The sequence below is a fragment of the Bufo bufo genome, chromosome 4, assembly GCF_905171765.1.
Source record: "Bufo bufo chromosome 4, aBufBuf1.1, whole genome shotgun sequence".
Taxonomy (NCBI): Eukaryota; Metazoa; Chordata; class Amphibia; order Anura; family Bufonidae; genus Bufo; species Bufo bufo.
The window spans coordinates 31,205,112-31,219,798 of NC_053392.1; the positions used below are offsets into that span (position 1 = coordinate 31,205,112).

At 48.8% G+C, this 14,687-nt stretch overlaps 1 protein-coding gene across 1 annotated transcript in view; it reads left to right on the forward strand.

Annotated features, from left to right (window-relative positions):
• Positions 1-347, forward strand: part of LOC120997108 — a 43,085-nt gene extending 42,738 nt beyond the window's left edge. Inside the window, exon 4 of the mRNA XM_040427047.1 lies at positions 92-347. Coding sequence (XP_040282981.1) covers position 92 — 1 coding nt within the window. The 3' untranslated portion in view covers positions 93-347. The remainder of the gene's footprint in view (positions 1-91) is intronic.
• Positions 348-14,687: the final 14,340 nt, after the last annotated feature.

The window sequence follows — 14,687 nt, forward strand, 5'->3', positions numbered from 1 at the left end:
CCCTGCTGTAGGTTGATAGCTGTAGGCAGACTGGGCATGCTGGGAGTTGTAGTTTTGCAACAGCTGGAGAGCCGCAGGTTGTCCATCCCTGGTCTAGATGATCAGATTATGTTGCTGCTTTGCTTATAACTATTACACATCTTCCCAGTAGCATATTAACTATAAGATTTGCTTTTCCTTTTAAATTTTGAATTTTTTGTATACCAAATGAAATAAAGACATAAATGAATACCTATAAAATACTAGTATCTGAGGAGAGACGGCTGGTGGTCACGCTCAAAGTTTATATCTTTATGACAACATATAACAAGCTTAATAAATAAACTGCTGAAATTTGAATCTCAAAATCTCTGATGTTTAATTTCCATTTCACTGCACTTAGGGGGTCATTTAGTATCCAGTAATGCGCCTATATTAGGCATATTTCCGCCAGAGATTGCAGCGAAAAGGTTATTTGTGCCACAATCTGTGACTTATCCCAACCAGGTCTAAAAAAGTGGCCATGGAGTGGCGGCGGAGGGGTCGGGCCGGCAGGCCTGTCTCAGTCATCATTTTTTACGCCTGTTTTAGGCGTACACAATGGTCTAAATGTAAGACAGGAAGCTGTATTATATTTAAAACTGGCAGCGCCTCTTCATAACTCCACCAGATCCAACGGCAGCTATAGGGGTTATTAAGACCAGCATCTAAAACCGACTGGTCTTCGTAAATGACCCCCTTAAGGGCTATGTACACCTTTGGAGTAAAAAAAAATGTAATCATTGCATTTAACTTATATTTGGCTAAAAATCATATTTTCAATTGGCCTTTATTAAAAATATTGAGCTGTTCAGTCACAAAGGTTTAACTTTTTTTCTAACTGTGTGACTGCTACTTTCACTTTTACTTTGTGCCAGTCATCTAATTACCCTCATTTCTAAACTAATAAGAGGTATTAAATACTTATTTAAGCCATATTCTTATCAGCAAGATAAGAACTGAGCTGTAATTAGTGTTTATAATGTCAGAGAGCAGAGATAAGGAGCCCGTCAGCTCCCCAACTGACGGAAAAGAGATAAAATACACAGTCAGTTAGGAGAGGATCTCAGCTCTTTGCAGAAAAAAGGATTCCATATTGTTAATAAAGACCAACGGAAAAATTAATAATATTTTAGTTCAAAATAAGTATAATGCAATAATAATTTTAAAAAAATTGCCCCCAAAGGTGTACATAGCCTTTAATCTCTAGTACTGGAGACCTAGGGAGGACCTTTCACCTCTCCTGATATGCCTGTTTTAATAGCTTTGTGCATTCCCCATGTAATAACAATTCTGGAACATTTCTTCTTATGGCTCTATGTTGTGCCACTCCTTTATTATTACCACTAGAAGTTATGAATGAATTGCTAGCAGTCTGCAGTAAGGGTACAGAGGGGTGGTAACCAGTTGGGGGGGCGACCCTGCACAGACTCACTCTATCCAATCAGTGCTGCCATTTTTAGACTGTGCAGGGACACACCTCCAACTGGTTACCACTAGTGTTAATTAAGCACCAAAGTGCTCTGGTCCTCGAGTAGAACACTTTAAGATGGTCGGGTGCTCTACAGAGCACCAGAGCACAATGGAAGTCAATGAGAGAACCCGAGCATTAAACCAGGCACCCCCTGCTCTGAAGAGGGGAGGGTATCTGATTCATAGGAAAATGTCAGAAATTGATGGAAACACCACCGAAACGGTTCAGGAACAGCATGGGGAGGATGTCTGGATGCACCTTGGACTCCCGGGTCGCTGCTGGGAACTATGTTGTCCGAGTAGTACGCCACTTCTACAGACTGACAATAATACCCACAAAGCCGAAGATAAAATTGATTTTAGAGGAGAAAATTTTAGGAAACATTCTTTCCTGTATATTTACTTGTATATAAAGTGCAAGTGCTGCCAAAAATTACAACCTGTATATCACATAAAGGAGGGCCTCATTCACATTGTGGTACAATTGTTCATGTAGTGGGACTCCTACACTCATAAAGCCTATGCACTAAGTGAAAGGGCTGCCAAAAATTGCAAGGAACCGGCACTACAATACACCCTTTGTTACACATAATTTACATAAAAGAGGGCATCATACACACCCTTGAAAAATTATGATTGATGGCCTGCTGGTGACCCTCAAAAACATTAGGAGCAAGGGCCTGCTGCTGATCTGACTATCTAAAACTTTAGGGGTGAGGGTCTGCTGCTGAGCTGACCTTCTAAAACATTAGGGTGAGGCAGGGGCGTCGTTAGGTCAAAACATTCGGGGCTGGAGCCCCGAATGTTTTTTCCAGTGCCCCGAATGTTTATGCTGGCCGGGAAGAGCTATACTCACCTTTTACTTCCTGGTCCTCGGCGCTCCACTGTAAAGGCTGCACAGCAGACTATACAAGAGGATTACCGAGTGGTGAAGAGCAGCAGCATCCGGAGCAGGAACTGTAAGTGTTTTTTTATTTTATTTTATTTAGGGGCTGATGGAGGCACTGGGGGATGAAGAGGGGCACTGGGGGCTGAAAAGAGGCTGCTGGGGGGCTTATATGGGGCATTGGGGGGCTAATATGGGGCACTGGGGGGCTGAGGAGGGGCATTGGGGCTGATGTGAGGCACTGGGGGGGGGCTGAAGAGGGGCATTGGGGGCTGAAGAGGGGCATTGGGGGCTGATGTGAGGCACTGGGGGGCAGAAGAGGGCTGCTGGGGGGCTGAAGAGGGGCACTGGGGGCAGATATGAGGCACTGGGGGGCTGAAGAGGGGCATTGAGGGCTGTTGTGAGGCACTGGGGGTTTAAGAGAGGCTGCTAGGGGCTGATATGAGGCACTGGGGACTGATATGAGACACTGGGGGCTGATATGAGGCACTGGGGGGCTGATATGAGGCATTGGGGGCCTGAAGAGGGACACTGGGGGGCTGATATGAGGCACTAGGAGGCTGATATGAGGCACTGGGGGCTGATATGAGACACTGGGGGGCTGATATGAAGCACTGGGGACTGATATGAGGCACTGGGGGGCTTAAGAGGGACACTGGGGGCTGATATGAGGCACTAGGGGGCTGATATGAGGCACTGGGGGGCTGTTATGAGGCTGCTGGGGGGCTGATATGAGGCACTGGGACCTTATATGAGGCACTGGGGGGCTGAAGAGGGGCACTGCGGGGCTAAAGAGGGGCACAGGGGGCAGATATGATGCACTGGGGCTCTTATCTGAGGTCTGATTGGGGGTTATTCACATTGGGGTCTGATCTGAGGTCTTATTGGGGTCTTATTAACATTGGGGGTCTTATTGGGGCTGTCAGCTGAGGTCTAATTAACAGTGGGGGTCTGATTGGTGGTCTGACCTCGGGTGTAATGAAAAATATTTTTTTCTTATTGTCCCCCTCTAAAACCTAGGTGCATCTTATGGGCCGGAGCGTCTTATAGGGCGAAAAATACGGGTAAGTTTGAAAATGAGTTCAAAACTTCTGTCACTTCAGGCTGAAAATCTGAACTCATGCCCGCGCAGCCTGCAAGTAGCGGAACAAGTACAAGGTGGGTTGATGGGTTACAACTTCTGTGATTAGTTTATAGTTGGGGGGTTTGCTTCATTTTAAATTAGGCTGACCATAGGTTAGGATGATCTGTGGGGTTGCCCAGACGGCTAGGCCCTTCACTGTAGTTATTAACCCCTTTCAGCACCTGAAGGGGTGACTGCTGAAAGGGGTTAATATCTACTGTGAAGGCCCCCGATGCCGATGAGGGCGTGGCTTCGTGGGGTGGGGATGTGGCTTCACGTGGGCTCGTGCCCCGGATGTCTTTAGACCCTAGGAAAGCCCCTGGGGTGAGGGTCTGCTGCTGAGCTGACAATCTAAAACATTAGGGGCGAGGACCTGCTGCTGATCTGACCATCTAAAAAATTAGGGGTAAGGGTCTGATGCTGATCTGACCATCTAAAACATTAGGGGTGAGGGTCTGCTGCTGAGCTGACCCTCTAAAACATTAGCGGCGAGGGCCTGCTGATGATATGACCATTTAAAAAATTAAGGGTGAGGGCCTGCTGATGATATGACCATTTAAAAAATTAGGGGTGAGGGCCTGCTGATGATATGACCATTTAAAAAATTTGGGGTGAAGGCCTGCTGATGATCTGACCATCTAAAACATTATGTGCGAGGGCCTGCTGGTGACCCTCTAAAACATTAGGGGTGAGGGTAGCCTAATAAGCATGTTGATTATGGAGGACGGCGAGAAAAGGCGAGAAAAGGAACAATATACCTTGTTTGTGGTGGAAAGGGTGCATGGGAATGCAGTGTATTAAATACACCATAAAAGCCACATTTAAAGTGCCTTTATGTTCAGCTGCTTTCCTCTGGTGGAGTAAAGAAGTCAGGGGCAATTCAGGCCTTGTTCATTTTGATAAGAGTCAACCTGTCAACATTTTCAGTTGACAGTCGGATGCGCTTATCAGTAATTATGCCCCCAGCAGCACTAAATACCCGCTATAAAAAAATGCTGGTGGCAGGCCAGCACCTCCAAGGCGTAGAGCGCCACTTCATGCCACGTGTCCAGCTTGGACACCCAGTAGTTGTAAGTAGAGTTGAGCGAACACCTGGATGTTCAGTTTCGAGAAGTTCGGCCGAACTTCCCGAAAATGTTCGGGATCGGGATCCGAACTCGACCCGATCTTCGCCCCGAACACGAACTCCATTGAAGTCAATGGGGACCCGAACTTTTCGGCACTAAAAAGGCTGTAAAATAGCCCAGGAAAGGGCTAGAGGGCTGAAAAAGGCAGAAAAATGTAGGTAAATCCCCTGCAAACAAATGTGAATAGGGAAATGAATAAAAAAAAAAAAAAGAAAAAATTAACCAATATCAATTGGAGAGAGGTCCGATAGCAGAGAATCAGGCTTCATGTCACCCACCACTGGAACAGGCCACTGTGAGATATTTAGGCCCCGGCACCCAGACAGAGGAGAGAGGTCCCATAGCAGAGAATCAGGCTTCATGTCATAGCAGAGAATCAGGCTTCATGCCACCCACCACTGGAACAGGCCACTGTGAGATATTTAGGCTCCGGCACCTAGACAGAGGAGAGAGGTCCCATAGCAGAGAATCAGGCTTCATGTCATAGCAGAGAATCAGGCTTCATGTCAACCCACCACTGGAACAGGCCACTGTCAGATATTTAGGCCCCGGCACCCAGACAGAGGAGAGAGGTCCCATAGCAGAGAATCAGGCTTCATGTCACCCACCACTGGAACAGGCCACTGTCAGATATTTAGGCCCCGGCACCCAGACATAGGAGAGAGGTCCCATAGCAGAGAATCAGGCTTCATGTCACCCACCATTGGAACAGGCCATTTTACGATATTTAGGCCCCTGGCACCCAGACGGAGGAAAGGTTCATTCAACTTTGGGTTGCCCCGCAATATAATAGTAAAATTTAAAAAAGAGGATTGAATGAAGAAGTGCCCTGGAGTACAAGAATATATTGTTAAGGGGAGGTATTTATAAATGTCTAATCTGCACAAGGGATGGACAGGTCCTGTGGGATCCATGCCTGGTTCATTTTTATGAACGTCATCTTGTCCACATTGGCTGTAGACAGGCGGCTGCGTTTGTCTGTAATGACGCCCCCTGCCATGCTGAATACACGTTCAGACAAAACGCTGGCCGCCGGGCAGGCCAGCACCTCCAAGGCGTAAAAGGCTAGCTCTGGCCACGTGGACAATTTGGAGACCCAGAAGTTGAATGGGGCCGAACCACCAGTCAGTACGTGGAGGGGTGTGCACACGTACTGTTCCACCATGTTAGTGAAATGTTGGGTCCTGCTAACACGTTCCGTATCAGGTGGTGGTGCAGTTAGCTGTGGCGTGGTGACAAAACTTTTCCACATCTCTGCCATGCTAACCCTGCCCTCAGAGGAGCTGGCCATGACACAGCTGCGTTGGCGACCTCTTGCTCCTCCTCTGCCTTCGCCTTGGGCTTCCACTTGTTCTTCTGTGACATTTGGGAATGCTCTCAGTAGCGCGTCTACCAACGTGCGCTTGTACTCGCGCATCTTCCTATCACGCTCCAGTGCAGGAAGTAAGGTGGGCACATTGTCTTTGTACCAGGGATCCAGCAGGGTGGCAACCCAGTAGTCCACACACGTTAAAATGTGGGCAACTCTGCTGTCATTGCGCAGGCACTGCAGCATGTAGTCGCTCATGTGTGCCAGGCTGCCCAGAGGTAAGGACAAGCTGTCCTCTGTGGGAGGCGTATCGTCATCGTCCTCCGTTTCCCCCCAGCCATGCACCAGTGATGGGCCTGAGCTGCGTTGGGTGCCAGCCCGCTGTGAACATGCTTTATCGTCATCATCATCCACCTCCTCCTCAACCTCGTCCTCCAGTAGTGGGCCCTGGCTGGCCACATTTGTACCTGGCCTCTGGTGTTGCAAAAAACCTCCCTCTGAGTCACTTCTAAGAGACTGGCCTGAAAGTGCTAAAAATGACCCCTCTTCCTCCTCCTCCTCCTGGGCCACCTCCTCTTCCATCATCGCCCTAAGTGTTTGCTAATGCTAACTCGTTTTGACGCCGTGCGCTTCTTGCCGCCGCCAGATCATACAAGTGTATCACAGTAGAGCGGTGGTGGCCTGGAAGTGCACGTCGTCATAGCAACCAATGACGCCGTGTGCTTTTCCACTCTGCAGGACGGGTTTATACGGTCCGTAGTTTTGAAAAAACACGCCCGTGTGCATGTGGCCTTACTGTTACGGTTAGAAGATGGGATTGTATTACGACTGTATGTGGGTGGGGTCTGAGCTATCAGATACTGTCCAGCTAAGCAGAGATGTACCTGTCGAGTGAAGTGAAGGTACGGTATGGGGTGTACAGCTGGTTCGCCTTCATGGGATGCACCCTGGGTAACTCTAAATGAACTAGCAAATACTGGCGGTGCAAGCGGCCTAAATCTAATATTCCCACCTCAAAGCATTGAATACTTTTTTCTGTTTACTTGATTACATTTTTTTCAATACTATTATTGTTAAAAATTGGGATTATATGCTTGCATTTTTCTCTTGCAGCGGATGTTGGTTCGGGGCTACGAGAGCACCGGATCCCACGCCAAGAAACAGAGGAAAGTGAGGGAGTTGGCCTATGAAATGTGGAGAAAAATGGGTCGCACACACCGCCCTCTGGCCATTATAAAAAAATAGTCAGACATGAAGAGCAGACAGCCCCGTTTCATAAAAAGAATCCGGGATGGTAAATGCCCAGGTACATACATACATACATACATAACTTTTGTATGTTTTGCCAACACTCTGAAATGTATACAGTGCTAAGCAAAAGTATTCACCCCCCTTGACTTCGTTTTTTTTTTGTTGCCTCACCCCCTGGAATTAACATGGATTGTTTGAGGATTTCCATCATGTAATTTGTAGAACATGCCCACAACTTAGACCTGCTTTTAAATTGGTTAATTGTAAAGCAAACAACTAATAGGACAAAATAACAAAAAAAGGTCAATGTGTAAGGTTGAGCGGACACCTGGATGTTCTTGTTCGGCAGGTTCGTCCGAACTTGAAAAAAAAAAGTTTGGGTTCGGGACCCAAACTTGACCCGAACATGACCCCGAACCCCATTGAAGTCAATGGGGACCCGAACTTTTGGGGACTAAAATGGCTCTAAAATAGTCCTGGAAAGGGCTAGAGGGCTGCAAAAGGCATCAAAATGTGCTTAAGAGCATGGCAACTGTTCTGCAAACAAATGTGGATAGGGAAATGACTTAAAATAACATAAAATACAGAAAAATTAAAAATAACAATCTGGATCTACGAGTAGGAAGTTGAGGAGGCGGTGGATGGGTGGATGTGGCGGTGTAGGTTGACGTGGCGGTGTAGGTGGAAGCGGTGGTGAAGGAGGAATAGGTAGCCAACACTGATTTGTGTTATTTTTTATTTTTAAATTGGGACATATAACAAAATAAAACAAAGAATAAGTGCACTTGAGTACAAGAATGGATGGTTGAGGCTGGTATAAATGTCTATTCTGCACAAGGTACGGACAAGTCCTGTGGGATCCATGCCTGGTTCATTTTAATAAACGTAAGCTTGTCCACATTGGCTGCGGCCTGTGATAATGCTCTCTGCCGTGCTAAACACATGTTCACACTATATTAAATATCTTGGAATTAGCTCACTGGCCCCACAACCAAAAAGAGGTGCACAATCTGATGAATTCACCCTTCAAATTGTGTAACTGTCAATATAGGATTGGCACACTCAAAACATACGGAGCCCCTCGGAGTTAAAACAATTTATTATCACTACGTTTAGTAAAATATGATAAAATACAATAAAATACAATAAAATACATAAAATTAAATTAAACAGTAGTTGTAGTTTTATAATATTCAGATAAGGTGCCCTGAGTATTCTCAATGGTGAATGGGTCTGCAATGACACACAATGAAATCTGTGTATGTTCAATTTCCGATCCTAACTAGTGTTGAGCGAACAGTTCGAGCATAGTTCGGGTCCGTACCGAATTTTGGGGTGTTTGTGACACGGACCCGAACCCGAACTTTTTCGTAAAAGTTCGGGTTCGGGTTCGTCGTTCGGCATGTATTTTGGCGCATTTTGAAAGGCTGCAAAGCAGCCAATCAACATGCATCATACTACTTGCCCTAAGATGCCATCGCAGCCATGCCTACTATTGGCAAGGCTGTGATTGGCCAAGTGCAGCATGTGACTCAGCCTCTTTATAAGCTTGTGCGCACGTCGGGACGTGCTCACTCCCGATGTGAATAGAACAGGGTTAGACGCAGCTGATGCTAGGGCGAGAATAGGCAGGGATAATTGAATAACTGGAAGCAAATTTCTCTCCTCCACCTGTGATTCATCTGAACAACTGCAGCTGAGCTGCTTTTTTGATAGGGATTGGCTATTTTTAGAGTGGCCAGAGTGATTTTTCCATCCACATGTACCCGGGCTGACCGCCGGCCGCCATTTTGCGACTTGTAGTGCTGCAGCAGAAGCTGCCACAGTGTGCATTCCAAAGCTCCAAACAAGTCAGACATCTACACCTGGGATTCAGACCAATAGCGATTTAGCAGCACAGTCCAAGGCTATTTTTTTTAAAGGTTGTGCAGACCATTTTGTGGCACATGTTACTGGGCTGATAGGCGGCGGCCATCTTGGGACTAGTGCTGCAGCACAATCTCTCCCAACGTCCATTAATCACTTGTAATAGTGGTCTGTGCCATAGAAATCCTACATCAGGGACTTGGGTGTGCTTGTGTCACCCCTACTAATACCAGTCCACCTGTAATCCATACAGTGAAAAGCCATAAAGTATTCCAGTGAGGGAATTTTTTTTTTATTTAAAAAAGGCCAAGTTAGTTTATCTGGCGTTCAATATACTAGATACAGTTAGGCCTGCGTTTCATACATCTGGAATTAGCAAACTAATGTGCTGGGGTTGGGAAAACATATATGTACCCATACTAGAATCTGTCAAAGAAAGCGGTACTCACATATAACAGTCATTCCATCTGTAATCCATACAGTCAAAAGACTGAAAGTATTCCAGTGAGGGGATTTTTTTTATTTAAAAAAGGCCAAGTTAGTTTATCTGGCGTTCAATATACTAGATACAGTTAGGCCTGCGTTTCATACATCTGGAATTAGCAAACTAATGTGCTGGGGTTGGGAAAACATATATGTACCCATACTAGAATCTGTCAAAGAAAGCGGTACTCACATATAACAGTCATTCCATCTGTAATCCATACAGTCAAAAGACTGAAAGTATTCCAGTGAGGGAATTTTTATTTTATTTAAAAAAGGCCAAGTTAGTTTATCTAGCGTTCAATATACTAGATACAGTTAGGCCTGCGTTTCATACATCTGGAATTAGCAAACTAATGTGCTGGGGTTGGGAAAACATATATGTACCCATACTAGAATCTGTCAAAGAAAGCGGTACTCACATATAACAGTCATTCCATCTGTAATCCATACAGTCAAAAGACTGAAAGTATTCCAGTGAGGGGATTTTGCTTATAAAAAATAATATATTTCATTGTGGTGCGAGTTGAATCGCAACAATGAAGAAAAATACTATTAAGGGACGAGGACGCGGTCGTGGTGGTGTCCGTGGAGCCTCTGTTGCTGGTAGAGGACGTGGCCGTTCGGCCCCAGGCGCACACAGTAGGGAACGAACTCCCTCAACTAGCCGGCAGAATGTACCGCAATATCTCGTGGGGCCCAATGCCGCTCTTAGGATGGTAAGGCCTGAGCAGGTACAGGCATTAATCGATTGGGTGGCCGACAGTGCTTCCAGCACGTTCACCACATGGTCTTCCACCCAGTCTTCTGCGGAAAGCGCACAGGTGGCACCTGAAAACCAAGCCCATCAGTCTGTCACATCACCCCCAAGCATATCAGGGAAACGGTCTGAGCCACAAGTTATGCAGCAGTCTCTTCTTCTGTTTGAAGACTCTGCTTCCAGGGTTTCCCAGGGGCGTCCACCTAGCCCTTCCCCAGTGGAGGAAGACATACCATGCACTGACGCACAACCACTTATGTCTCCAGATGAAGAGGACATGGGAATACCACCACAGCAGAGTCACCGACTCTCTGATGATGACGAAACACAGGTGCCCACTGCCGCGTCTTTTTGCAGTGTGCAGACTGAACAGGAGGAGGTCAGGGAGGGAGACTGGGTGGAAGACGATGCAGAGGACGATGAGGTCTTAGACCCCACATGGACTGAAGGTCGTGGCGATGACTTTCACAGTTCAGAGGAAGAGGTAGTGGTGAGACCGAGACAACAGCGAAGCCAAAGAGGGAGCAGGGGGCCAAAGCAGACGAGCCGCCGCCCCCAGAGTTCGCCTGCTACTGGACATCGCCAACAGGGACCCAGCCCCACAAAGGCAGCTTCAAAGAGTTCCCTGGCATGGCACTTCTTTAAACAATGTCCTACCGACAAGACCCGAGTGACTTGCACGCTCTGCCATCAGAGCCTGAGGCGAGGCATTAACGTTCTGAACCTCAGCACAACCTGCATGACCAAGCATCTACATGCAAAGCATGAACTGCAGTGGGGTACACACCTTAAAAACCAGGCACTCGCTGAGGCTCCCCCTGCTCCCTCTACCGCTGCTGCCTCGGCTTCCGCCTCGAGAGGAATGTTGCCACCTGCCGAGCAGCAAACAGAGGATGTGCCACCGACACCACCACCACCGCCACCGTCAACTAGCGTCTCCACTATATCACACAGCAGCGTTCAGCTCTCAATATCTCAAACCTTAGAGAGGAAGCGCAAATTCCCCCCGAGTCACCCTCGAGCCCTTGGCCTGAACGCCAGCATTTCTAAACTGCTGGCCTTTGAAATGCTGTCATTCCGGCTGGTGGACACAGACAGCTTCAAACAGCTGATGGCCATGGCTGTCCCGCAGTATGTGGTTCCCAGCCGCCACTACTTCTCCAAGACAGCCGTGCCTTCCCTGCACATGCAAGTGTCCGATAAAATCAAGTGTGCACTGCGCAACGCCATTTGTGGCAAGGTCCACCTAACCACAGATACGTGGACCAGTAAGCACGGCCAGGGACGCTATATCTCACTAACTGCACACTGGATGAATGTAGTGGCGGCTGGGCCCCCGGCGGACAGTTCCTTGGCGCACGTCCTTCCGCCCCCTAGGATCGCAGGGCATCATTCTCTGCCTCCTGTAGCCTCCTCCTCCTACTCGGCTTCCTCCTCCACTGCTTCCACCAGCTCATCCGGTCAGCCACACACCTTCACCACCAACTTCAGCACAGCCCGGGGTAAACGTCAGCAGGCCATTCTGAAACTCATATGTTTGGGGGACAGGCCCCACAGCGCAAAGGAGTTGTGGCGGGGTATTGAACAACAGACCGACGAGTGGTTTCTGCCGGTGGGCCTCAAGCCAGGCCTGGTGGTATGCGATAATGGGTGAAATCTCGTGGCAGCTCTGGGACTAGCCGGTTTGACGCACATCCCTTGCCTGGCGCATGTGCTGAACTTGGTGGTGCAGAGGTTCATTCACCACTACCCCAACATGTCAGAGCTGCTGCATAAAGTGCGGGCCGTCTGTGCGCGCTTCCGCCGTTCACATCCTGCCGCTGCTCGCCTGTCTGCGCTACAGCGGAACTTCGGCCTTCCCGCTCACCGCCTCATATGCGACGTGCCCACCCGGTGGAACTCCACCTTGCACATGCTGGAGAGACTGTGCGAGCAGCAGCAGGCCATAGTGGAGTTTCAGCTGCAGCACGCTCGCGTCAGTCGTACTGCCGAACAGCACCACTTCACCACCAATGATTGGGCCTCCATGCGAGACCTGTGTGCCCTGCTGCGCTGTTTCGAGTACTCCACCAACATGGCCAGTGGCGATGACACTGTTATCAGCGTTACAATACCACTTCTATGTCTCCTTGAGAAAACACTTAGGGCAATGATGTTAGAGGAGGTGGCCCAGGTGGAGGAGGAGGAGGAGAATGAGGGCTCGTTTCTAACACTTTCGGGCCAGTCTGTTCGAAGTGGCTCAGAGGGAGGTTTGTTTAAGCAGCAGAGGACAGGTTCACAAGTCGCCAGCCAAGGCACTGTACTGGAGGACGAGGAGGATGAGGAGGAGGAGGTGGAGGGGGACGAGGATGACGCAAGTTCACAGCGGGGTGGCAGCCCAGGCCCATCACTGGTGCGTGGCTGGGGGGATACGGTGGACGATGACGATACGCCTCCCACAGAGGACAGCTTGTCCTTACCCATGGGTAGCCTGGCCCACATGAGCGAATATATGCTCCAATGCCTGCGCAACGACAGCAGAGTTGCCCACGTTTTAACGTGTGCAGACTACTGGGTGGCCACCCTGCTGGATCCCCGGTATAAAGACAATGTGCCCACTTTAATTCCTGAACTGGAGCGCGACCGTAAGATGCGCGAGTACAAGCGCACGCTGATAGAGGCGCTCTTGAGAGCATTCCCACATGTCACAGGGGAACAGGTGGAAGGTGAAGGCAGAGGAGTGGCAAGAGGTCGCCAACGCAGCTGTGTCACGGCCAGCTCATCTGAGGGCAGGGTTAGCATGGCAGAAATGTGGAAAAGTTTTGTCTCCACGCCACAGCTATCTGCACCGACACCTGATACGGAACGTGTTAGCAGGAGGCAGCATTTCACTAACATGGTTGAACAGTATGTCTGCACACCCCTCCACATCCTGACGGATGGTTCGGCCCCATTCAACTACTGGGTTTCGAAATTGTCCACGTGGCCAGAGTTAGCATGTTATGCCTTGGAGGTGCTTTCCTGCCCGGCGGCCAGCGTTTTATCTGAACGCGTATTCAGCACGGCAGGGGGCGTCATTACTGACAAGCGCAGCCGCCTGTCCACAGCCAACGTGGACAAGCTGACCTTCATAAAGATGAACCAGGCATGGATCCCACAGGACCTGTCCCTCCCTTGTGCAGAGTAGTCCTTATTAACTGCCTAAAACATGTCTTGTTGTGCTACGGGCCACTTCTTTATTTGATACAAATTTTATGAAACCCACAGTTGAATGAAACTCTTCTCTGTCTGGGCGCCGGGGCCTAACCAGATGAAAGTGGCCGGTTAAACTAACGGGTGACATGAAGCCATAACCTCTGCCATGCTACCTCTGTCTTCTGTCTGGGTGCTGAGGCCTAAGTCAAATAAAGCGGTCTTCTGCTGTGCTGGGGGATATGAAGCTAATCTCTGACCTCTCTCCTCTGTCTGGGTCCAAAGGCCTAAATCACTGAAAGAGGCCTTCTCCTGTGGTGTGTGATATGATGCCAGAATATGTGCTGTGGGGCCTCTCTCCTCTTCCTGGGTGCAGGGGTCAAATAAACTAAATTGTGGCCTACTCCTGTGGTGGTTGATATGATGCCTGATTCTCTGATGTGGAACCTCTCTCCTCTGTTTGGGTGAAGGGGTCAAAGTAACTAAATGGTGGCTTCTCCTGTGGTGGCTGATATGATGCCAGAATATGTGCTGTGGTGCCTCTCTCCTCTTCCTGGGTGCAGGGGTCAAAGTAACTAAATGGTGGCTTCTCCTGTGGTGGCTGATATGATGCCAGAATATGTGCTGTGGGGCCTCTCTCCTCTTCCTGGGTGCAGGGGTCAAAGTAACTCAATGGTGGCTTCTCCTGTGGTGGCTGATATGATGCCAGAATATGTGCTGTGGTTCCTCTCTCCTCTGTCTGGGTCCAAAGGCCTAAATCACTGAAAGAGGCCTTCTCCTGTGGTGTGTGATATGATGCCTGAATATGTGCTGTGGTGCCTCTCTCCTCTTCCTGGGTGCGGGGGTCAAAGTAACTCAATGGTGGCTTCTCCTGTGGTGGCTGATATGATGCCAGAATATGTGCTGTGGTGCCTCTCTCCTCTTCCTGGGTGCGGGGGTCAAAGTAACTCAATGGTGGCTTCTCCTGTGGTGGCTGATATGATGCCAGAATATGTGCTGTGGGGCCTCTCTCCTCTTCCTGGGTGCAGGGGTCAAAGTAACTCAATGGTGGCTTCTCCTGTGGTGGTTAGTATGATGCCAGAATATGTGCTGTGGGGCCTCTCTCCTCTTCCTGGGTGCAGGGGTCAAAGTAACTCAATGGTGGCTTCTCCTGTGGTGGCTGATATGATGCCAGAATATGTGCTGTGGTGCCTCTCTCCTCTTCCTGGGTGCGGGGGTCA